Source organism: Oryctolagus cuniculus, chromosome 1 (genome assembly GCF_964237555.1).
Source record: "Oryctolagus cuniculus chromosome 1, mOryCun1.1, whole genome shotgun sequence".
Classification (NCBI taxonomy): Eukaryota; Metazoa; Chordata; class Mammalia; order Lagomorpha; family Leporidae; genus Oryctolagus; species Oryctolagus cuniculus.
The window spans coordinates 142,467,509-142,492,139 of NC_091432.1; the positions used below are offsets into that span (position 1 = coordinate 142,467,509).

The window sequence follows — 24,631 nt, forward strand, 5'->3', positions numbered from 1 at the left end:
TTAGAGACAGAGAGAAAGGTCTTCCTTCCGTTGGTTCACCCTCCAATGGCCGCCTCGGCCAGCGCGCTGCGCTGATCTGAAGCCAGGAGCCAGGTGCTTCCTCCTGGTCTCCCATGCGGGTGCAGGGCCCAACCACTTGGGCCATCCTCCACTGTACTCCCGGGCCACAGCAGAGAGCTGGACTGGAAGAGGAGCAACCAGGACAGAACCGGCGCCCCAACCGGGACTAGAACCCGGGGTGCTGGCGCTGCAGAGGAGGATTAGCCTAGTGAGCCGTGGCGCTGGCCATCATTCCATGTTTCGAATAGATCTTTTCAAGATTCTATGCATTTGAAAAGCAGAGTGGGAGGGGGACAGAGAGAGAAGAGAGGGAGAGGGAGGAAGAGGGAGGGAAGAGGAGGGGAGGGAGGGAGGAGGGGAAGACATCCTGTCTGCTGGTTCACCCCCAAAACACCCACAGTAACCAGAGCTGCGTTGAAGCCGGGAGCCAGGGTTCTTCCACGTGGGTGGCAAGGGTCCCAGCACATTAGCAGGGAACTGGGTCAGAAATGGAGAGTCCGGGACTCAAACCAGTGCTCATGTGGGATGCCAGTGTCACAGGCAGTGGCTTAACCCGCTGCACCACAATGCTAGACCCAGTAGATCTCCGACAACAAAACAGAACGAAAGGCAAGCTGGCGCTGTCTTTCTCAGCTCTAAGTGACGGCAACTGGCACCGCTGGGGACCCCAGAGGCCTGTGTGCCAGGCCTTCCGCAGGCTGGGAGGATCAGGCTGCACCATGCATGCCACGCTCATGCCTGGGTGCCAGCTGCCCCCAGCACAGGCAGGGCTCCCGTGTCACTCTGCAGCCCACACGGCCTCAGCCGCGGCCGTCACAGGGACATCAGCCCGAGGAGCCTCCCCTGCCCGCCGCTCCCCAGCAGCCACAGCCCAAGGGGCAGAGCGAGCCTGGGCGCCCTCGATCCGGAATAAGGCGGTGAGCGAACTCTGTACAAAACCGCCCACGCCTTAGCGGTTCCCAGAGAAAAAGGCGTGGCTTTAACTTCTTGGAAAACCAGGACCAAACCCAACGGAACCAAGGGGCCAGGAGGCCGGCTGGCTGGCCCCTGCTGCCAAGGGCGTGGAGGGGGGCCGGGGGAGGCGGCCACGTGTATCCACCATCTTGAGAGAGCAGCCTTTTCAGACACGCACGGATCACTCACATCGCTCACAGAGACGACCCCCCGGAGCCCCTGGAGTGACAGGGTCTGAGGACCAAGGTCTCGGCCTGGCGCCCGCTTCAAACAGCCCGAGTCAGAGCCCCGGCTCCCGGCCAGGGCCTCGTCAGGGTCAGGAAGCTCGGCTGGAAGCTTCCAGTCGCTGCCTTTTTTTTTTTTTTTTTTTTTTTAAAGAAACATTTACTAGAAAGGAAGGAGACATCATCCGTCCTCCCCCCACCCCCAGCAGCCCATTCCCGTTTCAGGGGAGGGCCCGATCCCCTTGCTCCCAGGGAGGCAGCCGGGCAGGGCGGCAGCCCCAGGACCGGGCCGTTTCTACTTCAACGGGCTTTTCCTTATTTCCACAAGGTACCAAGTTCAGGAGCAAACCGGAACAAAAAGCCAAGTCCATTTCACTTTTATTAATAATACAGTTTAGGTTCTCACCCAGGTACTTTTCACAAAAATAAAAAACCACACTGAACACCCTGGAGACATCTCCACGCTGGACACGCGGTCAGAGTGAGCCCTGAGATGCCGTGAGGTAGCGCGTGGGTCTGTGTGCACCCCGGGGACCGCTCCCCACGCAGGCCCGGCTGTGTGCAGTGGCTAGGGTTGGGGGACAGCCCCGAGACCGCCGGCGGCCCCCGCGCGGCCCAGATAAGCCCGGGACGTCCAGGTCAGCAGGATCCCGGCCCGGCCAGGGCTATGAGGAGGAGGAGGAGAGACTGGCGCGGCCATCTTCCCTGCAAAGGAAACAGCAGTGACGTTCAGCGCCCAGGGCTGCAGCGCCGGCCACCTCTGCTCCTGCGAGAGGACTGGCACTGGGGACAGGGCGGCAGCCGGGGCCCGTCTCACGACCCTGGACCCTGGGCACAGGCTTACGGCCGGCAGACAGCAGCGGGGGCCTCGCTCACACCCCGACCCCAGAGAGACCCCGCTTAGCCCCGCGGGCCCTGGGCGTCCACTCTACCGCAGGAGCACATACAGGTGGAGGCGCGGCCGCGGGCTCTGCTGCGGGCGCCCGGGCCCCTCTTCCGGCGCGGGCGGGGGTCCAGCGCGTGGGGGGCCGCGGCGCGGAGGGCCGGCGAGGCTTTTGGCTCGAGGGCTCCACTCCTGTTCCTGCTGAACTGAGCCAGTGTGTGAAACGAGAACTGATATCAGCTCAGTAGGCACCGGAGGGCGGGTCCAATCGGCAGCCCGGAGAGGCGGGCCTCGGCGGCGGCGGGCGGCGGCGGCACCTGGGCTGCAAGCACAAGAGAGGTCACCGGCCGCCAGGGGCCAGCGGCCAGGGCGCCCGCCCGGCCTCCCCTCGGCATTTGTGACGATACAACGCGACTGTTCTCGTGCTCAGTTCACGTTCTGCAGAGGAACCCAGCCCCCCCAGGAGCCCCGCTGGCTGCCCGGGAGGCCAGGCGGCCCTCCTCCTGCGGGACGGACGGACGCATGGACGCACGGCGCTCCACACCCAGGCTGACGCTGGCCGCGGCCGCGCCCATCTCACCTTCTCTTCAGGTGCAGAACTTAGCCACTGTGAACAAGGCGGAAACCAATCACTGTTCACCAATCAGCTAAGCTCTGCACCTCGTCAGAGAGGTCGTCGCTGGGCCTAATGAAAGGACCGGCGAGCAGCTTCCGCGGCCGTCGGCTTCTGTGGTCTCCAGAGAGCTAGGAGAGGCGCGGACCGCAGAGGGAGAGCGCGACTGCGGGTCTCTGGAGGAGCAGCCAAGGTCGTGGTTGCGTGGTAATCCCTGGCAATGTGATTTTAATCTTAAGTCACAAATCAGCATGCCAGGAACCCAAGCAGCCAGAGCACCAGAGGGCAGCGCCTGCCCGGCCCCCGTCCGCACGCGCACACGCGCACTCGCGCCTTCCACGCCGCCGGCCCGTCCAGTCGGCCTCTGCGAGGCGGCGGTGGCTCGGGAGTCAGGAGATCGCGGGACGGCCGTGCTGTCCGGAACTCTTCGGACAAGCGCCCCCTCCCTGTGCATGGGTCCAGAGGGGCCCTCCCGGAAGGACAGGGACAGAGAGGTTTCCGACCGGAGGCGGGGATGCAGTCGACGCCTCTGCCTGCTGGGGGGTTCCCGCTCCCAGGCATCGTGGCCGTGGCCATGACCAGCCCCACTCTCCTCCCTCCCGGGGAAGCCAGCCCCGCCCCCACCCCACCCCACCCCGGGACGAGTCTGCCCCATGGGGTTATTCCTCCTCATCAGTTGTTTCCAGGCACACATCAGATGGACGAGGCTCCGTTCAGCGCTGGGTTGAGACCCCCACAAACTGTTACACAGCCCCAGGAGTCGCCCTGAGAAGCCACCTAATGTGAACACCCGCCCAGGCCGCGACGCGGAGGTTTGTAGGAGGGTACAAAACCAGACAGGAGGCACTGCGGTGCGTCTACCGCCCTGAAAACAGACTCATGACACAGACAGGCAACAATCGTTAGGGGAGACACACACGTACAACCCCCAGGGCTGTGCACAGAGCTTCCTCACTGTGACAGTCTGCAAACCCACACTGAAAAGTGAACTCTAGCAAGTCCACCTGCCAGGCTGGCCCCGGGCCCCACTCAGAGAGGCAGCAGCTTGACCAATCCAGGGGAGAAAGCATGTGGCAAAGACTAGGCCTGGTGTGCACCGAGGGTGTCCCTGAGCGCTGGACGCCCCAGCCTGCATGCCGCAGCCAGGGTTCGGCGTGGCCGGGCCACAGCCTCCTGTGTCAGCCTGGACCAGTGTTCTGAGGTGTCCCTGCCCATTACAGCGCCCAGGGTGGCCACAAGGATACCAAGCAGAGCTCTTCCGCACGGGGACCTCCCAGGCCAGCACGGTTCCCACCCTGCCTGCTCCCCAAGGCCACCGGCCGCCAAGCGGGAAGAGACTGCTCTGTGTGTGTGTGTGCGGTGGTCCTGGCGCACAGGGGGCTTACCTAGGACTTGGCCCCCAGCAGGACTGTCTGCTAAGAGCCACACGGCAGGGAAGGAGAGGGGAGTCACCTGTTCAGAACAGCATCTCGGCCACCACCTCCGCGGAGGACTTGTCCATGCGGCCCCTGGCCAGCTCGAAGCACCTGCGGGCGAGCTGCTGCTGCCGGGCATCCTCGCTCACCATCAGCTCCCCGTACAGGTAGATGCCCATGGCCTGTGGGGTGGAGGCCACAGCGCGTCAGAGCAAGGAAACTGCGCGTGCGCACGCCACACACACACGCCGGTTCAGAAATCCCCAGACACAGGGAGGGACCCGGGCCCTGCTTCTGCGAGCTGCCTGGCGGTCCTCATCACCTCGTCCTCCTCAAAACCCCGCAGGACCCTCGGCTACCCACTCTGTCGACGGACCCTGGTACTCTCACTGGCGACAGGGACAAGGGGGTGTTTCCACAGTGAGGACCGGGCTCCCCAGACAGCCACCACGGGAAGCCTGCATGTGGCTATGGATCTAGGAGTCCCTAAGAGCAGCTGGTGCCCGGTCATCCCCAAACTCGCCCACGGGCCAAAGCCACAAGACCACAGTGCGTGGCAGCTGCTGCCACCACAGCCTGGGCCACAGCTGCAGCAGACACGGAGCAACGCCCCAGACATGGGGCCCCACTGGCCCTGGCTACTCTCTCCTCGCAGGCTTAGATAAGCCACGGGGCGAGTGAAAGATGGACATCAAGGATTGCACTAGGTGAAACTCCAGCAGTCAGGGGCTCCGAGGTGCTCTCGGGGGGAAAGCTGAGCCACGCCGGGTGGAGACCGCGGCTCGGAGCATGCTGCCAGGGAACGCCGGTCTCCCGGACAGGGCCTCTGGCCTCACGCGCCCGTGTTTTCCCCGACACCTCTCACTCCACTGTGCAAATGTGACATTTCTTCTGCTACCAAGTCACGTGTTTTCCTTTGTGAGAATAAGGAGTCCTTACTGGCGGCTGCCCCCCCCAGCCCGAGACCCCATCAAAAGTCCTTTTGTTCCCCCCAACGCCCTCTCCAGCCCACAGGCCGCACAGCTGGCTCCCCTGAGGGCTCACGCCGGCCGGGAGGAGGTGGTGGGCACAGGCAGGGCGCGCCTGACTGGCGACCCCCACATGCACTCCACAGGCACACACACATGCACACACACAGGCTCCCAGGAAAGTTGTAGAAGGAAGGAAACCTAGCATGGGGTGGGCAGCATGGGAAGTGAAGATGGCAGCCAGGCCACAGGGGCCGCCGACGCACGCCCTGCAGTCACAGCCCCGCTGCCGCGAGCTCCGAGCCACCGCGTCTCGGGGCACAGTCGGGGCACCACCCCACGGGAGCTGCGGAGGTGCCTCGCTTGCCGTGTTAGTGGGACACAGCTCAAACAGGCACAAGGCAGGCGCCTCCCTGGTCCTCTGGGATGACTGGGAGATGTTTCCAACTCGCCGCCCGAGAGCTTGGGGCCCCCCAGGAAGCCCGCGGCCGGCTCACGAGGCGCACCTGGTCCTCCTGGAGGAAGCGCTCCACCTGCCCGTACGCCGCGGTGAACTTGTGCCTCACGATGAGCTCGCACCACCGGTGCCGGACCTGGGGACATGGGAGACAAAAGCCAGTTAGCCACAGACCCGCCTGGGATGAGAAAAAGCCGCTCTGGAGCACCCAGGCACGGCGGACGGGGGGACCTCATTTTAGCTTCATTTTTTTTTTTGAAAGGGAGGAACCGTGTCCTGATTAGCAGGCCGTGCATCACCTGCAGGGAGGAAGGGGCCTGTGCCCGTTAGGTGTCTGAGTTTTTTTTTTTTTTTTTTTTAAGATTTTATTTATGTAAAAGGGTTACAAAAAGAGAGAGAGAGGCTGATTTGTCATCTGCTGGTTCACTCCCCAAATGGCCAAAATGACCAGGGCTGGCCCCAGGAGCTTCCTCCGGGTCTCCCACGTGAGTGCAGGCGCCCAAGGACTTGGGCCATCTTCCACTGCTTTCCCAGGCACTCCAGCAGGGAGTTGCATTGGAAGTGGAGCAGCCTGGACTCGAACTGGTGCCCATATGGGATGGCAGCATCACAGGTGGAGGTTTAACCCGTGGTGCCACAGCGCAGGCCCCAGGAGTCTGAGTTCTAAACAAGGTTTGGCTACACAGCAATGGACACCAACTGGTAAATTCATGGGGACCCTGGCCAGGCCACTGCTGCTGTTCCTGCAGTGCCCAGCCAAGGAGGGTCCCCCCAACCCTAAGCAGAGGCGAACCCCGCATCTGAGAGCCTGGGGAGGGGCACGGGAAGCTGTACACAGCCTGCTCGAAGGGGCACAGGTGGAAATGGTGTGGCCTTCTCTGCAAAGGGCGCTCACTCAAACATCACCGCAGACAACCTGCGGAGCCCAGGGGGACCTCCAACCCGGCACCGCCTGCCCTGGAGAGGCAGGGCCGTGGCGGGTGGAGGGCGCACCCACCGGACTGTGCTTGGGCCCAGTGCCCGGCCCTGTTCTTCCCAGTTACCCGCGCCGAGCAGTCTACCGCGGCACTGTCAGGTTGGCTGTCCCTCAGGCGGTTATGTGTGTTAAAAGCCTCTGCAGATAAGTCCTCGTTTCTGCAGCCTTTTTGTTTTTTAAAGATTTATTTGAAAGTCAGAGTTACAGAGAGAGAAAGAGAGAGAGAGGTCTTTCATCTGCTGGTTCACTCTCCAGATGGCTACAATGACCAGAGCTGTGCCAATCTGAAGCCAGGAGCTTCTTCTGGGTCTCCCATGCAGGTGCAGGGGCCCAAGGATTTGGGTCATCTTCTACTCTGCAGCCTTTTTAATGCTAACCCACATGTGGCAAAAATTAAACGCCAGCCACGTAACCGTTTCTGGCGGGGGCTACCCCCCCCCCCCCCGCATCCACTGGCCTGGCCTTTACGTCCTCAGCTTTGAACTCCTACGCACAGGAGGAAGAAGGAAGGGCAGACCCCGCCCCCGGGCCACACTGCACTCCCACACTGGGCAAGAAGCTGGGCGCTCAGCTGGCCTCTTGACTCTGGAAAGCAGGGGGCCACAGAAGCTTTTTCCATGCGCACAGGGATCTCAGGGACCCCTGCAGTGAAGTGCTGATGGCTCCAGACCAGCACTGCAAACAGGAAGTGGGTCAGGGCTGCGATGCCTTCCCACCTGCGAAGGCAGCTTCTTTCCTTTATGGCCCATGGACATTAACAACAGACCCTAAAAGGGAAGGAAGGAGCGGCCCCTGAAACCCCAGAGCAGACACATAGGAGCAGAGCTGGAGCTCGGAGCGGCCAGCCCCTCCCTCGCACACCCCTGGCTGGACACAGCCCCAAGGACCCCAGGAGGGCCCAGGCGGCCCCACCTCCTCTCGTCTCTCTCCGCACACAGGACAGTGGCCATGTGCCTGGTCCCCTCGCCAGCAGGGGCACCTTGTGTGTGAGCTCTGTGACAGCAGAGGCCAGCTCCCCATGGCCAGCGGCGGGGGAGGGGATCGCTGCTGTCACATGCCCCGGGACCTCAGGGAGGAGCCTCATTCCTCCCAATTCAATTTAAAAAGAGATATTTATTGTATTTATTGGGGAGACAGCCATCTTCCATCGGCTGGTTCACTCCACGGCCTGGGCTCGGCCGGGCTGACGTCAGGAGCCTGGGGCTCCACCCTGGTCTCCCAGGCAGTGGCAAGGACTCAAGCACTTGGGCCAAGACAGCTGAGCAGCAAGTGGAGCAGCAGGGACTCGAACCGGTGCTTGGATCCGGGGATACCGGCGCCTCAGGCAGCCGCTGGACGCCGCACTGCAACACCAGGCGCTCAGCTCGACTCCGAGTCGGGGTCCCACCTGCGAGAACCGCTGCTTGGAGCCCTACACCTGTGTGAGCGCATCCCCCCACAGCGCTGCCTCGCCCTCCGGGGCTCTGGGAGGGGCTGAGTTCCCGCGGCTGGTCCTCTTCCCGCGCATGCGCACACACCCCCGGGCAGCAGTCGGGGTCTAAGTCCCCCAGCACAAGGGCCCGGCCCGGGGGACGGCCGGGTGAAAGAGGCCCTTTGAGCGCCAACGTGAAGTCAGCGTTTCCACTCCTCTTCCCCTGAGCAATAGTTTATTGTGGCGGTTCACAAGAGATCCCGTCTTCTGGCCCCGGAAGGCTAACATGGCGGCCAGGAAGGCCGGGCCCGCCCTCCGCCCCGGGCCGGCCGGGAGCGGGGCTGAACAACAGGGCTTTTCATGGCGCGGCGCGACGCGCACGGCAGCATCGCAGGGCCGGGGGGCTGGCAGGCCGGCACGGAGGCGCCGCACGCGGCTCGGAGCCCGCGCGCCGCTTGCTCCCACTTTATTCCTCAGAAAGACAAAGGAAATCTGCATTTTCACCCCCTAAACTCTTGAGGGCCCCCAATTCCCACTGGTGCCTGTCACCACACAGAAGCGGGCCGCATCTGCCTCAGTTGCTCGGGGCGGTGGCACAGCCCCTTCCTCCCCAACCCCGACTGCTAATGCCGGCGAAGTGGGGCTGGAACACGGCTCTGCCAGTGGGCAGCCTGCCTTCCACGTCCCCGCGAACCAGCAGCCGAGGAACTGGCCCCCAGCAGGCCTGGGCCCGAGCCACACCCCTCGGCACCTGCAGGGAGACAGCCCCCAGCCCGCCCTCCGAGGAGCGTGGTCAGGTGTCCTCTCTCGTCTCCCTTTTCAGAGATGTGGTGCTCTCGCAGGGCCTCCCCCTGCACCCAGGAATGGGGGACCCAGGAGGCCGGAAGCCAAGAAGTGGAGGCTGCCCCCAGGCACAGCGCTGTCTGCTGCACGGGAGACCAGATGCCAGCAGGAGAATGATGATTTAGGCTCCCTGGGGACAGTAGCATCAGCTGCCTGCCCCGGAGGGCGTGGAGTCAGGCCAGAGGCACTGGCTAAGGAACTGGCCCCCTTTCTTTCTCCCAAGGGCTGGAGCGAGGCAGGACAGGGCTGCCCTGGAGGCAGACCCGGTTCTGTCCCTCTTCCTGGAAGTGACAGAGGCAGCTCAGGACACGGCCCAGACCCAGGCAGGAGATCTGAACTGTACGTGGGATGACAGACGGGCAAAGTGAGGGCCGGTGCCCTATAGGACATTCAAGGCGTGGCTTCCTGGGGGACAGAACAAAGCCCGGCTTGGAGCAGAGACAGGCGGAAAAGAGAGCCGGCACACGGGAGACCCAGCGAAGCGGAGACGGATCAACACCCGTCGTGCTCAAGAGCCCAAGTCCATTTCCACTTCTTCTTTGTATTTCCCTGGATCAAAGTATAAAATACGGGGAGAGGCTGGTCTTCCCATCCCGTTCCCAGCGGCTTGGCCCCCAGACCCCGTGGTGGCACGCGCAGTCGCCTTTCCCACCTGTTTAACCCAAGTAACAGCACGCTGTCGCTGAGCTGTACCCCGACTTGAAAACACGGGCACAGATAGGACAGAGGCTCCTTCCGCCCCCCTGGATATCCACAGCTGCAGGCTATCTGCGCCATGAGCTACCCCCCCCCCCCCGCCCACACACACGCTCACACTTGCAATGGTGAACACCGGGAACCACGGGGAAGCAGGGAGAGACTGGCAGCGTGTGGTATTTCCTGCCGAGGGCATCTGCTGAATTCCCGGATTCCAGGAGGCACGCACGTCCTTGTCCTCGCTGCTGGCAGACGCCGCCACACTGCCTTCCTGAGGCTGCAGTGGCCTGCGCTCCTGCCAACAACCGTGAGTTCCCTGTGCCATCACCACCACCGGGGAGGTGGTTTAAGGAAGACAGGTTTCAGAAGGGGCCGGCTGCCAAGGTGAAGGCAGGGTTCAGGAAGAGTCCAGGTGCCTCCTCCCTGGCTCCAGCCGACTGGGGACAGTGTATGGCACACACCTGATACCGGCCTGCCAAGATCTGTTTGCTTCGTCCCTCCTGGGCCCAGACGTGGAGGGGGCAGGCAGCCCAGAGGAGGGTGAGAGTGCTCCCACCACCAGCAGCAAGGGGCAGGCATTTGGCACAGCCCCTGGCACGTGGGTGACGACGGACAATGAAGCCAATCTAGGTCATTGGGTTCTCCCACATCGTCACAGTGCAGCTGACCCTCGCGGGACAGCCAGGCCTGTGCCTGGGGCACTCTGACCCAACACAGCAGCTGCCCTTCCCAGGCACACAGGTAGGCTTAATGCTTTAATACCCATGGGACACTGACTCTAGACCATTCCAGGTTTCTGAAGCCACCACAGCCGTCAGCTCTCTGCCCCCTCTGGGGGCTGGGAGCAGAGGGCACAGTCTCAGAGTCTGGGGTGGGAAGAAGGCAGGTCAGGGATGCAGAAGCCCACCTCCCATGAGACGAGGGAAATCCTCCAGCCACATGGAGCCTGTCCACACAGCGAGCGCTAGCAGGAGACGGGACTTGCCTGTGTTGACAGATCTGAGCCAGCTGCGAGACATAAGCTCACCTAGAGCCCGGGATGCCGAAGGCCTTCTGCAGGACACACACACGGGCTCTGGCCAGGGCTGAGGGCTCAGTTATTCCAAAGATTCACATAAGCCAACCGCGCAGCAGGCATTAGGCAAACAGTATGGGGCCCAGACACACACACAACGGCTCAGTTACTTTCCAACACCCCCCCCACACACACACACTACATACGATGCACTCTGACATTTCTCTATCGTTTAAAAAACTTTTACTTATACATTGTTTGTCTGAAAGGCAGACAGACACACAGGTCAGCTGGTTCATTCCCTAGATGCTCACGATAGCCCGGGCTGGGCCGAGACAAAGACAGAAAAGCCTGGAACTCAATCCAGATCTCCCACACGGGTGACAGGGACCATCTGAGCCACCACCACTGCCTCCGAGGGTGCACACTGGCAGGGAAACGAGACTCCCACCTGGGCTCTCCATTACAAATGTGAGTGTCAGGTGGTCACTGAGCATAGACAGGGTCCAGTGCCCCCGGGCTGGCTTCAGCACGGGCCTGCCAGGCATCTAGGGGCCCCTGAAGGCTGGGCCCGACCCCAACCCCTCTGCGCACTCAGAGACAGGCTTGCTGACAGGGGACACGGTGGCTGCCTGTGGACAGGTCATGCCAGCGCCTTCAGGAGAAGGCATCCCCTCACCCGGCTTTCTCTGGGGGTCCCTCTGCAGGGGGCCTCACTTCCTCAGCGTCCCAGACCCCGCGCAAGGGCACCGTGGTTGACAGCCCACGATTCTCAAGTGCGCTTTCAGTTATTATCTCTCCCCACCACCACTTCACTCTTAAGTATTTCCCATAAGGCTTTTTCAAAGAAATGAAAATTATTGTGCAAATGTCCCCTGTAGCCTACTTATTACTGTACAGACTACTTTTCCAAAGCGGTTTGCAAGCTTTGCTTAAGCATAATTTTTTTTAAAGATTGATTTAACTGGAAGATTGAAGAGGCAGAGGAAGAGATCTTCCATCTGCTGGTTCACTCCCCAAATGGCCACAACAGCCAGGGCTGGGCCAGGCCGAATCTAGGAGCCAGGAACTCTATCCGGGTCTCCCACGTGTGTGGCAGGGGCCCAAGCACTTTGGCCATCATTCGATGCTTTCCCAGGCACATCAGGAGGAAGGTGGCTGGGAAGCAGAGTGTCCAGGACTCAAACCGGTGCTGCGACAGGGGACGCCGCTGCACCCAACACCAGCCCCTGGAAGTGGCATCTAAAGACCAGTGTCTCACAGAGCTGTCGTGCCTGCGCCACAAAACAATCACCAGAGGCCGAACAGACGTCGCTGCAGGAGAAAGACGTTAACAGATCTGCTCCGGTAACTTGGCCGACGCCCCCAGCCCGTTCTGGCTGCACCTGCCTCACACATCAAGACCTAGCCCAGGAAAACCTCCCAGCACCTTACACTGGCGTCCTGGAGCCGGGGAGGGGCTCGCTCACCACTGGTCCCCCTTGCGCTCTGCTTTAGACATCTGAAGATTATGAGCACACGACGACACAGAGAACCCAATGGCCACGGACGTCGGGGCCATCTGGGCCCCCGTTCCCTGCTGATAAACGGACCCGCTGTTTTGTGCTTTCCCTTCTCCCCACTTGCCGGGTCTGCTGGCACAGCACAGCCACGCTTTCACTTGGAGACCACAACAGCTCCAGCAGTGTCTCGCATGGCAAAGTCTCGGGGCGTCCCAGCAGCCTTTAGCCCAGGATGGCAGTGGAAGGGCCAGGGCTGACCGTGGCCGAGGCCTGCCTCACCCAGCACACCCCGAGCGTCCAGCGTGCCCGTGTCTCTGGCTGGGCCCTCTCAGCTCATGCCCGTCCCCATCTTCCTCCGCTGGTGCGTGTGTTTATGCTGACCCACGGGCGAGGCGGCGGCTGGGGCCTCCAGGCCCGCCCCCGTCCCCGTCTCCATGTGCAGCGCGTCCTACGTGCTTGATGAAGGTTTCTCAATGAGCACACCACTTCTGAAACCCCCGAATGCTTTTCAGCTACTTTGAAATTGCAATGCACAGCTGGAGGCTATCAAGCGCTTTGAAGAATGCCACCCATGCTATTTATGACGGGAAGCACCCCCTTTTCTCCCAGGTCCTTTTGATTCTGAAATTTACTGCTGAAGGGGGTGGGGGGGACAAAACTCTATCCAGGGAGCATGATCTGAGCAGCCCACTGAAGCTCATTCAGAGTTCCATTTTAGATCTGTAAACAGGAAAGACCAAAGCGCACGGCTTTTCTAAGTTAATAAGTCTACATTACAATAAACAAACCTGCTTTCTCAATTTATGTCCTTAAATTAGATTTAACTTGGCTTTAAAGTGGGTTTACAGCCGCTGAGCGGGGGCCCCTCTGCCAGGCGGTGGGCCCCGACTGCCCGCTCCCTCCCAGGGGAGACCCCCAGCGCGGGCCGTCAGCGGGCAGACTGTTAACCTCTGACCCCGTCTCGTCTCCTCTTGCTCTCACCTTCACTGTTCCCTGCTCCCAAACGGCTGCCGCCTGAATGTTATTTTTTAAACTCCAGGGAATGAGAGGTTCGTTCATCTGCTGCCCTTAAACTCAGATCAGCAAATCCCTATCGGAGAGGCTTTTTATTACCTTCGTGGAGCCGCGCCCCGAGACTCTCGTCTACACCTCCACTGCTTAGAGCTGGAGCTGCGGTCAACGTGCTGAACCGGGGGGGGGGGGGGGGGGGTTGGCCTTGACTTCCCAGTGCCCCTCACGCTGGACAGGCACATGGGGAGTACGGGGGAGGGGGTCAAGTGTGATCTCAGGCAAACCCTTAACCCTCTCCCCCTCCCACAGACACATCGCTTTATTTAGTAACTGGTCGCCCTACTGAAGTCCAGTGGCTCTGAGAAGCAGGAGATGGGCGCCCAGCCCCGCCCCCAGCTCCTCCATATGGGGAGCCTATGTGGGGTCTGTCTTGAAACACAGCCACCGCCTGTCTTCCTCCCCGACCAGAACTGCCCGGCGGACGGACACACATGCCCTGTGCAAGCCTGAGATTGGGAACAAGACCTGCGGGGCTCGGCCATAGCTGTGAAGAGACAGACAGCAGCCCCATGGACCTCCTCTGATGGGTACAGAGGGGACCACAGGTGTCTTCCCTCACTCTCCCCAGAGATGGGTTCCATTCTGTGGGGCTGCACGGGCAACCAAAAAGCCTCACTATCTGAGGGGGCTTGCCAGGGGCCGAGTGACCCCCCACCCCCGCCCCCGCTGACGTGTCAGATGACAGAGGGCTAGCAGGTGGTTCCCCGACAAGCTCTGGTAGTGAACAGAGCAGACGAGCCCTGCCCCTCTGCAGCTCTCTGGCCTGCCATAGAGAGCTTGGGAGACACCCAGGGAGCCAGCCAGCGCAGACTCACGCCAGCACCAAGTGCCACGGAAGGACCCGACGTGGGGCAAGGGTGGGCTGGGGAAGGGACGTGCTCCGAGAAGACTCCCCAAGGAGGAGCCACTCCCAGTGAAACCCGGAGGAGGAAGAGCACCCAGCCATCCGAAATGTTCCACTTCATTTCAACAGCTGTTTCTTCCAACATTCTTACCTATAGGAGCTAGAAAAACGGACTTCTAGAAGGCGGTCATTGGCCTGATGGTTAAGACGGCTGCGAACCCTATCAGAACACCCACCCGGGTTCCATTCTCGGCTCTGGCTCCAACCCTAACTTCCTGCCACACCCATGTGGGAGACCTGGACTGTGTTCCCAGCTCCCGACTCTAGGTCCAGCCCAGCCCCAGCCACTGCAAGTGAAGAGAGGGAATGCTTCCTGTCTGCTTCAAGTAAATGATAAACAGAATTTCTGGAAAGAGAATTACGAGCCCTATAACTCAATAACAAAAGGACACGTCGATTTTCGAATAAGCACAAGGTCCCACTAGGCATTTCTCCAGAGAAGAGACAAAGACGGTCGATGAGTCCATGAAGAGAGGCTCCGTATCGCCAGTCAGTAGTACACAGCAAATGAAAACCACAGTGAGATGCCCAATGAGAAGGCCAAAACAAAAAAGGTAGTAACAAGTGTTGGTGAAGAAGTGGGAAAAACAGAATTGTTGGCAAGAACATCAAATGGTGCGGCCGCCCGGGGAAAAGGCAGGCCTCCCTCAAAATGTTAAGTGGTTACCATACGGCTCGGTGCTCTCGGTAGATTCTAGATTAGGAGAAAATGTACCACCAACACTAGAACGGCATCGCTCCTAAGTGCTACAGAGCAAAGCAGCCTAGAGGCCCACCAAGTGACGTACGGCTCAACGCACGCAGTCCACCCACAGGACTGAAAACCCTCTGCTGGGCCACAGGCATCCTGCAAACACTATTATGGGCGCGAAGCGGATCACAGGGCCCCGCGTGCCGCAGAGGATTCCACTGCCGTCTAAGTCCAGACAGGCCCATGCAGCTGCCCGGGATGGGGGGCTGTGTGCACTCAGCACTGGATTTCCTCTGTTGGGGGATGAAAATGTTCTGATTGATGGCGGCAATGGCTGCAAAGCTCTGAATATAGTAATGACGCCTGGACCGTACTTTCAATGGGCGAAGGTTGTTGGTAAAAACCTTCTCCCACCAAGAGCCATGCTGACCAAAGGTGTTTGGGCAACGGGTGCTGTTCCTGAGAAAGCCAGCTGGGGCCCCGAGAGGCAGGGCAGCGAGCACAGGTTTTGGCGGGCTGGCGCCCCCAGTGCACGAGGACTTCCTGTCAATCCGCACATCTGCTTCCACTGGCAGGCGGGCACGACCGGTTGGTCAATGGACACAGCTCCAATGTGGTTCAGGGTTATGGCAAAGCAACCAGCAGACTGAGCAGTGTTAAAAAAAATCTCTTTTGGTGCCGCTGCACGGTTTAGCTGACATCCTCTGTGTGTTTTCAAGTTTCTCATCCTGCCAAACACGTGAAATACCAGCTGCACGCAGAGCAGGCGTGGGGGACACGTTCTGGGGTGCTGAGCCCATGGGAGCACCCTGTGCGCAGCGGGCGAGGCTCACGCTCTGTCTGTGCTGGGTGTCACACAGCAGCTCTCACGCCCTCCCGTGCCGCGGTCCGTGCAGCAAGGAAGGGTGTCCGGGAGCGGCACGGAGGAGAGAAAGGCGACCCGCACAGACGTCTGGCGACGCTTGTTAGTAGAGGCACTGAATGCACACTTTCATTTGAATATGACTCAGCTGACAACTGTGAGAGAAAACGCCAGGGTTCAAGGACTGCATGGGAGCTCTGGGTGCGGACTCGGAGCAAGTGCCGGCACAAAAATACCAGGCTACCGCCTGAGCTCTGCGGAACCTGGGGGCGACGACGGAATCCCATCCTCTGGTTTCACTTCAGAGGGCTGCAGAGCAAAAATGAAAATGAGAGGCCGGCGCTGTGGCGCAGCAGATAAAGCCACCGCCTGCAGTGCTGACAACCCATGTGGGCGCCGGTTCAAGTCCCAGATACTCCACTTCCGATTCAGCTCCCTGCTAATGTGCCTAGGAAAGTAATGGAAGATGGCTCAAATGCTTGGGCCCCTGTATCCACATGGGAGACCTGGAAGAAGCTCCTGGCTTCAGACTGGCACAGCCCTACCTGTTGGAGCCATTTGGGGAGTGAACCAGCAGATGGAAGACCTCCCCCACCCCCACACCCATAACTCTACCTTTCAAAATAAATAACTCTTTAGGAAAAAATGAAAATGAGACATAGCTGGTTCCTTAGCTACATGGGAAGAAAAGTACCAGGAAACATTACCGAGACCTGGGAAAATGGGGTCATTTCACTATTCTGCCAAACTCCTTACAGCCTGGGACACAGACAGGGACACACACACAGCCAGGACATATACACATACACACGGTTGGGAGCCACGGACAACCAGAGTAGATAATGTCTTCAGTCTTCAGATAGCTGTAAAAGTTGGCAAACTGCTAAACACAGTGGAAGAGGCAAAAAGCAAGGAACAGTAAGTGGCCGGTTAACAGTAACTTCCTAATAAAATCTGGCTGAACCTGTGGCTGAAAACCCATCTATTAATGCCCTTGCTTGCTCTCTCAAGCAGATAAATTCTAAACTGATTTAAAAGGTCCTTTTAAGAAAAGTTAGCTAAATTATGCCATCCATGGCTCAACTTTTCCTTACCTTCATTCAATTAACGAACTTTTGACCAGCCGCCGTGGGTTATACAATCCATGGTAAATAAAACACAGGCCCCAACCTCAGAACAGGGGAGTATTAATCTTTAAAAAAAAAAGTCTTTGTCGTTTTATATCAGTTTTTAAAAATTTTTTTTAAATCCCTTTATCACAGTGGAACAGGGAGACTATCTGTGGCAGGCTTCCCACAGGAAAGTTTCAAGGGCACTGAACTGAGTGACAAAGAGAACCCTAAGAAATACCCAGAGACTTCCCGACTTTGAAGGAATGTCTTCAAATACTGCTTAAATGTTTCACAAAGCAAATACAACAAGACAACACGCAAACAGAACCAAGGAATTACCCAACAGTTTCTGTTTTTGCCTGTATCAGAAGAGGCACATGGTTTTAAAAAAGAAAGACGTATCTGAAGTGACCACAGAGACTCACTCTAGGAAGGCAATGCAGATCCTGGGCCAGAGAGACAGTGCGCCCGCCCAGATGCTGTCCTGACTTTGAGAACCTGACGTGGAGTTCCACTACTTACAGGCCACATTCTGAAGTTCAGATTTGTGGGCATTTCGCCTTCTGGTTTGCAACCTGAGCTTGATCTCATCAAAAGGCCACAGAACCAAAGACGTAGTGATGAGGGACACAAGGCTGAGCACCGCGAGCTGCAGGAGGCAGGGGTGCGTGCCCACCTGCAGCTGGCCCCTCGACCTCGCCCTGGAGAGCCACTTCACTAATTGCCACACACCACTCTGCCCTCCACAATGGTCTCCTTTTCTGATGTCCACTCTAAAGACGTGCCTCATGGTGCTTGGTCACATGATGCTGCCTCCCGACAATGCAGGGCAGGGGCCTGGCAGGCCAGTTGCCTTGGCAATGAGGCCTGCACTCGGGACAGCCAGCGGGAGAGAGAGAAGCCGGCGCCTGCAGTTTCGTCAAGTTTTTCCCAGGGCGGGCTGTGGTCAGTCCAAACACGGCCCAGGACTGGGTCCAGCTCACTGCCCAGCCAGAGCCAGGAGCGCAGCCCAGGTGCAGGAGACTGAGACACGAAAGAGGTGCTGACACCTGGGCAGGTGCCCTCCTCTCTCCACGTGGGGAGGGGCACAAACACCTCAGCCCTGAGGGAGACGGGACAGGCAGCACCAGGGAAGGCACCCACGCGTGGCGGCCAGCAGAGTGAGCCTCGGGACAGGGAGTGGACAGACAGATGCTGCTGGTGGCCTCCCCCAGGGCTTCATTCCCTGGCTCAAACAGTCCCACACCAGAGCAGAGCAGGCTGCTGGGCAGGCCCTTCTGAACAGCCGCCACTCCCAGCTGAGCCAGACAGAGGACAGGGGCTACTTCTGAGTGTTCAGAAACGATGCGGGGAGCGCGTTTGGCTTTGAAAGAGGCCTCTCAGGGTACACTTCTTGTGCCCAGAATTGGCTGCCAGGTGCATTTTAAACGGCTGTGACTTTCCACGTGAGCGACAGACCTGGCGCTTCTGGTGAGAGGAGCCCAGCACTCCCTGCAGAGAGGGGCAGGGCGGGCCAGGGATGGTGTGGGCGGGACTTGGGCCGGGGCTCAGCAGGTTGGCCCCTACCAATGGCTGGCTGGCACACAAACTCCCTGTAAGCAACACCATACGGCTCAGCGCAGGGCCCAGAGGTTCTGACGGCTGCAGTGGACACTCTGAGAACAGAGCTGGAACCCCGAGGTGATACAACCACGGTGACCCCTGACTCGGGGAGCCGAGTCCTTGGGGCAGGCTTCTCACTAGGCCGGGACTCCTGACCCGCTCTGTCCACGCTGTGCTGCACCTGGGGCACACAGCTCGGCCAGTGCAAGAGCTGAGCGGCGCACTTGGCGAGGAGGGCGTGAGCAGCCAAAGACGCCACGGCTCAGAACAGAGGGAAAGCAAGGGGGCCTCCCTGCACATCCTGGAAACAAAGGGGCACACCCAGGCCCCAGTACAGAACAGTCCCTGGGCTCCCTCCCCGCCCCCACCGCCAGGTCCTGAGCACCCCTCCGTGCTCTGACCTAGAGACACCCAGCACCCCAGGCTGGTGCCTTCTGCAGTGGACACGACCTCAGCACCCCGGGCAGGGCAGCAGGGCCAGCCCTCCGGGGCTGTCTTGCACAGGACACTCAGTACACACCTGCCGCCCCTTCAGGGCCCCGGGGACAACTCCAGGGGACTGTCCTTACTTCCTCCGTGCAGAGCAAAGTCAAGTTCTCAACACCTTCCCACTCTCCCATGCAATCTGCGGCAACTTGAAATAAATGCAAGAGGATTCTCCATCTGATCTGCTGATGGGTGTCACAACAAAGCCTCCTTAACCCACAGCGTGGCTGGCCCAACCTTTGGAACTTGTCGGCAAAGAAGGGGTTACCAACCACACACCGGGACCTCAGGGCCGGCACCAGGGTGCTCTGACCCAGCTCCTGCTTGGCCCCGGAGCCTGCAGACCCCAGCCCAAGGCGTCAGCAAAGCAGGACAACGTAGGCCCAATCAGCACACGGCCAGGACTGGGGTAGGAATCTTCAAATAGTTTTAAAAGGTAAAACGGGGAGGTCGGGGGAGAGCGGGTTTGGTGAGCATCTTGAGATGTGCCAATTACACAGGCTCCAAGCTGCAGGGTCCATGAGACATTAACTGGCACACAGCCACACCTGTCTTGTGTCTGCAGCGTCTATGACAGCGTCCACACTGCACAGGGAAGTGGCAGCGTGGCCTGCCCCATTAACATTGGCTCCCCTACAGGAGGAGGCCTGCAGACCCCTACCCCAGCCCATGCTGTCCCCGTCTGGACCTGGTTCCGTGTGGCTGACGCCATCCCAAATGTCACTCTCTGAGCGGCCCTTTTCAGAGTCGTTTGTCTAGAGGAACAGAGCCCTGCTCACCCCACGCCCCGCATCTGAGTGCTGTCGTGTTCACTGGCCGAGAGCCACCCTCTCAGGGCAGCAGAGGCTTCCTGAGGGCCACCTCTCCCACACCTGCCATGCCCACCACTCCACGCATCATGCAGGCCAAGCAGGCATGGACCACGGTGATGCCGACATGCCGGTCACCAAAAGGGAGCCAGGCTGCCTGTGGTCTCTTGCCCCGGATGAAGCGGTTTCAGAGGTTATATACGACAGGGAAGCAGGGCTGCGAGCCACTAACAGGATGCATCTTGTGCCAAAAGGGAGGGGGGAAACAGGGCTGACCACCACTCGGCTTCTGGGCATAGAGGGACAGGTGCCTGGCACCGGCTCCAATCCCTGTCCTGGTCTGTCTGGGCTCGTCGCGGGAGCTTGGCATTCCAGGGACATTCAGCTTTGATTAAAACACAGCCCGACGCCTATTAATAGGACGGTCTTGAAAGCCTAATTAAAAATAACAGTCTGGCATTTGCAAACACCTATAAACAAAAATATTAACAGCTGGCCTAAAACAGCAACAGTTACACACTTGCTTCCTGCTCAGGTGGGTGACAAGGTGCACCTGTCTTCTCCAGAGTGTTTCAATGGCTCCGGAACTCACAGGGCTTTTAAAAGTGCAAAACAGCAGCCGCCTTACCTTTCACTTCATCAGGAATTGGCTTTTCTCAAGTTACTCCATTTTGGTGACGGAGAAAATCACTACTGTAATACTTTACCCAACACAATTAAAATAGCATTTGGGGGGGTTGGCGCTGTGGCTCAGCGGGTTAATGCCCTGGCTTGAAGCGCCAGCATCCCCTATGGGTACCAGTTCAGGTCCTGACTGCTCCTCTTCCAATCCAGCACTCTGCTATGGCCTGGGAAAGCAGTGGAAGATGGCCCAAGTCCTTGGGCCCCTGCACTCGTGTGGGAGACCCGGAAGAAGCTCCTGGCTCCTGGCTTTGGGTCGGCACAGCTCCAGCCATTGCAGCCATCTGGGGAGTGAACCAGCAGATGGAAGACCTCTCTCTCTCTCTCTCTTTCCAACTCTGACTTTTAAATAAATAAATAATTCCTTCAAGAAAAATCAGAGGGAAAACCTTGGGATCTCAAAATACTCTAGCTGTAAGCACAAGCATGACGCATGAGAGCCCCGGAAGGAAGCAAGCAGCTGACGGTCTCCTTACGGCGCTTGCTCTCTGCCCAGAAAGCAAACACGTGGGACTGTGCTCCCGCAGTGCCCGTGCCCGTGCTGGGTTACCTCCGCGTCCTGCTCCTGGAGGCGGTACGTCCTGTGGAGGCTCCGCAGTGTCCGGGGGCTCAGTGTCTGCTGCTCCAGGAGACGCTCCAGAAGCAAGACAAGCTGGTCTGGGAGAAGCTGGGGGCACAAAGCAGACAGCCTGTGAATATGCCATTTGGTTGTCGAGAGATTAACCCAAACGTCAGACCACAGCCAGCAAAGCTGGGGCAACCTGGGCACTTTCAGTCTAGATCTGAGGCACCTGAGGACCATGGACTTGGCTCTGCTCAGACCCTGGGGCTACACCATCTCCCCAGAGGCACTGCCTGGTGGGGTCTGACTACGCTCTCTGCTTTCCATGGCTTCTCAGCTCAGACCAAACTGGTGCTCGCCTTAAACATCAGCATGGTTTATGAGGTCCCTGCCTCCACAGCAGGCACCCGCCAAAACCCGTCACTCAGCCGAGACAGACCCAACGAGCCTTCCAACTCCAGTCAAGCACAGGCGAGTGTGGTCAAAGAATCAGCTCTCGTATTTCCTTTACCACTAAGCCCTGTAACTACACCTGCCTCACACCAAGAAATAAGGGGCAAGTCATGAAACGTGAACCCTGTCTCATAATCCCTTCATTAAACAAGCTGTTATAACATATCCAAAAATGCACCTAGCTCCACACACCTGTGCATCCGTATTCCTGGGTGTTCACAGAACAAAGTCAAACATGGTGCTACCAAAGGACAGTCTTTACGTGGCACAAAAACAAGCGAACTGATGTGTGGACTGACAGTACTCGTGCCGGCAAGGGTTCATCTGCCCACTCACCACTGCACTGCACTGCACGGCACCACTGGAGGGAGGACCAGTCAAGCACGGGAGGAACAAGGTTTCACAGGCATGACCATGAATTCCACCATTCCCAACACTTCCCTGTCAACTCACCCACATGTCAGGCCCAGAGGCCAACCGCATCAACAGAATATTCCCACCAACACCTGCATTGTGACTGTCACTGTGTCACGCCAGGAGAGATGCTTTCGCCTGCTGGGTTCTCTCCCTCTGCCCCCAGGCAGGTAATCTGCCTGACTGCTCCCTCACTGTCTGTCTGTCTGTCTCATCCAAAATGTGCATGATGACTGAAGCACGAGGGAAAAGCTGCGGGCCTCCAGCTGATAGACCGCACGCACAACATTCACGTCATTCACAAGGAAAGCCTTTCTTAGACGTGCTCACCCCGAGTTCTAATAATTATCCCCCGACTTCTACAGAGAGACAGGCTGGTGGGGACACACCGCTCGTCCTCTCTGCATAAGCCAGGCCCTGGATATTCTCTCAGGCCCACAGGAGGAACAACGAGGCACCTGCGGCAGACCCGCCTACCATTAGCACTGACCTGTGAGGTTCTATACAAGGACCCAAAGAATTACTAACAGTTGCTTTTCCAAGAAGTCACATGCCTGTGAGACGTTTTAGGGATCAGATTACCGCACGGCTACTACCAACAAAGACATCAGCCTTCCATTTTCTATGGTTACGAGGCTACTCTCCTGACAGCAGAGGAAACCCTGCTTTGTTCAAGAGGCCAGGTGCAGGACCCCAGGCTGTGGCGAGCCTCCCAGGTTGTCCACGCCCTGAGCACCAGTCCTGGTAGGGGCTCCAGACATGCAGGCCAGAGCCAACTTTGTCCTTGGCCCTCCCTGTTGGCCCTCTTGCCAACAGGAGGGGTCCTCCTGCGGGGTCCCCCTTGCTCTCTGCCTCCCCCTCCGACATCAGAGGGCAGCTGAGCCCCGAGTGCACCCCAAAGGGTGCCCCTTACAGGCGCCTACTGCAGCAGCCCAGCTCCCTTCTGCTGTGCCCTTAGGGAACCACAGTCCAAGGACAAGAACTCCCAGCCACGTGTGGCATGGCAGGGCCCCAGAGTGGGTTGGGGGTTGGCGAGGCTGCCTGCCCCACGCCCCCCACACCCAGTAAGAGCATTCCTGGAGACAGACAGTAGGAGCCCCTCAGACTCACGGGATGGCTGCTTTCTGGGAGAGCGCCACTCTGGGTACCAACAAGCCCTGATCCATCGCAGATCCCCCACTGGCTCGGGACGGAGCCAGTCTGCTAACTGAATACGGCGGGAACCAGCCCTGCCAATTTGCAGAATTACAGGGAAGGAACGGGCAGAGAGGCAGGCATCTCCCTGTTAGGGGCTGGTGCTCACAAAGAGGTCTATTGTCAGAACGCGAACGCCGCGGGGCACTTGGTTTAAACTGCAGACCCTTGAGAAGGATGTTAGCTGGGTCCTACATCCACCCCAACTGGGCTTAGCCAACCAACCCAACTCCAGCTCCACACAGAAGAATTACTGAAACATGCACCTATCAAAATGCCTGAGCTCACTCACACCTGTTGGTCCGTCCATCCGTCCGTCCGTCCATCCATCCATCCATCCATCCGTCCCTCCTTTCCCCGCCACGCCGGCCAGCCTCTTCCAAGCCGAAGGGGCACGGATCTGGGCAGACACACAGCAGGAAGGCACTGGAGGGCTCCTGTTCTCCCCAGAGTTTACACAGTGGAACTAAGCAAAGTTAAGCCCCTGACTTCAGGTAGACGGGAGGACCTTCTAAGGCAGCCGGGCCTGGGAGGATCCTGAATCAGCCTAACAGGAGGCAGGTTACAGAGCAAGGGCGGGCCCGGCTCCTCCTCCAGCCAGGGCGTGACCGCACACCGATGCAAGGGTGGGCTGGTTCAGCCACCAAGGACCCACATGGCTGCAGCGCTCGGGCACTCTGGCTGGTGCCACTCTTCAGGACAGACTTGTAGCAATGGCTCCCATAAGCAAACCCGGACCATCTGGCTTTCCCCAATACCTCTCATCCACAGCGGGGGAAGGGGGAAATGTGGTTTCTGAACAATGAGAAAAGTAGAGAAAAATCCATGGGCAAATGCTATCTTACGGGGGGCGGACAACAGCATCAACTGTCTTTCACTCACAAGTAAGTGAACACGACATCGGTTTCCAGAAATGAGATTAGAGACCGTGAGAAGCGGGTATTAATGCAAAGACGCGGTAAGCAGTTACACTTTAATGCAGTACATTTCCCCTGTTAAAAATCAACATTTGCTCCCTGTAAAGCCGGCCTACAATGAAATAGGGGAAAAAAAATGTGTAATAAATCAAAATGTTTGCAAAGCAACTGAAAGATATGAGACACCAGCAAATGTGCTCAGAGGCAGCCCTGGGCGGGGGACCCGCCCTGGCAGCTGGCACAGGCGTAATGGGAAATGTTGTGTGGCTCATTCCACTCCCACCCACGTAGAAATCAAATTAAATTTCACATGACTCCTGGGCCAACTGTGTTCTAACAGGCAGTGCTACAGGAGATGGACACGGAGTGATCAGGGAAAACAGTGCCCGTCTCTGGGTGTTCTCTCCGAGAGGGCAACTGCCTGCATGTCTGGGGGTCTAACCGTACTCGCATCCGCAGCTCAACAGGGACAGGAATAGAAAGCCTTTTTTCCTTTCTTTGCATAAACAAGGAATTCATGACGGGTTATTATTTTTTCCATATGGAGACCAGCTCAGTATTTTTAAAATGCATCTGCCTTGGAAACTTAGACAAAATAAGGCTCTGCGGTGCCAGAGTCATGGGGGTACTTGAAAGAGAACTTCACGGGGCCCGTGCAAAGCTCACTGACACAAGCACAAGGAATAAAACGCGCAGGGAGGGCGACCAAGGACAAACACCAGGTGCGAGGGAGCTCCGGAGTCCGCATGCCTGCTCTAAACACCGAAGATTCCCTGGCTGATAACTGCTGAGAAATGTGCACAGAAACCAGTCTGCCTCATACTTTTTCCAACTCAACTAAGAGTTGAGGCAAGCT

General features: G+C 58.7%; 1 protein-coding gene and 3 non-coding genes across 29 annotated transcripts in view; all 4 read right to left on the reverse strand.

Annotated features, from left to right (window-relative positions):
• Positions 1 to 24,631, reverse strand: part of AOPEP (aminopeptidase O (putative)) — a 404,877-nt gene that overhangs the window by 23,277 nt on the left and 356,969 nt on the right. For 8 of the 26 annotated variants that reach the window (XR_011379142.1, XR_011379141.1, XR_011379138.1 and 5 more), the window contains 3 exons: positions 20,786 to 20,902; positions 5,624 to 5,710; positions 4,187 to 4,331 (listed from right to left, as the gene is read on the reverse strand). Coding sequence is in view for 18 of the 26 variants with exons in the window: in XM_070049764.1 (XP_069905865.1) it covers positions 4,191 to 4,331; positions 5,624 to 5,710; positions 20,786 to 20,902 (345 nt within the window). In the remaining 8 variants the exon portion in view is untranslated. Of the gene's footprint in view, positions 1 to 1,599; positions 1,944 to 2,373; positions 2,444 to 4,186; positions 4,332 to 5,569; positions 5,711 to 20,785; positions 20,903 to 24,631 lie in introns of those variants that run through there. The other 18 variants (XM_051859462.2, XM_051859461.2, XM_051859437.2 and 15 more) reach the window with 6 other exon arrangements.
• MIR24-1 (microRNA mir-24-1) lies at positions 2,314 to 2,373 on the reverse strand. The gene has a single exon (NR_162472.1). It is a non-coding gene; the product is annotated as a microRNA mir-24-1 (primary transcript).
• MIR27B (microRNA mir-27b) lies at positions 2,715 to 2,777 on the reverse strand. Its single transcript, NR_162477.1, has one exon. It is a non-coding gene; the product is annotated as a microRNA mir-27b (primary transcript).
• MIR23B (microRNA mir-23b) lies at positions 2,939 to 2,998 on the reverse strand. The gene has a single exon (NR_162471.1). It is a non-coding gene; the product is annotated as a microRNA mir-23b (primary transcript).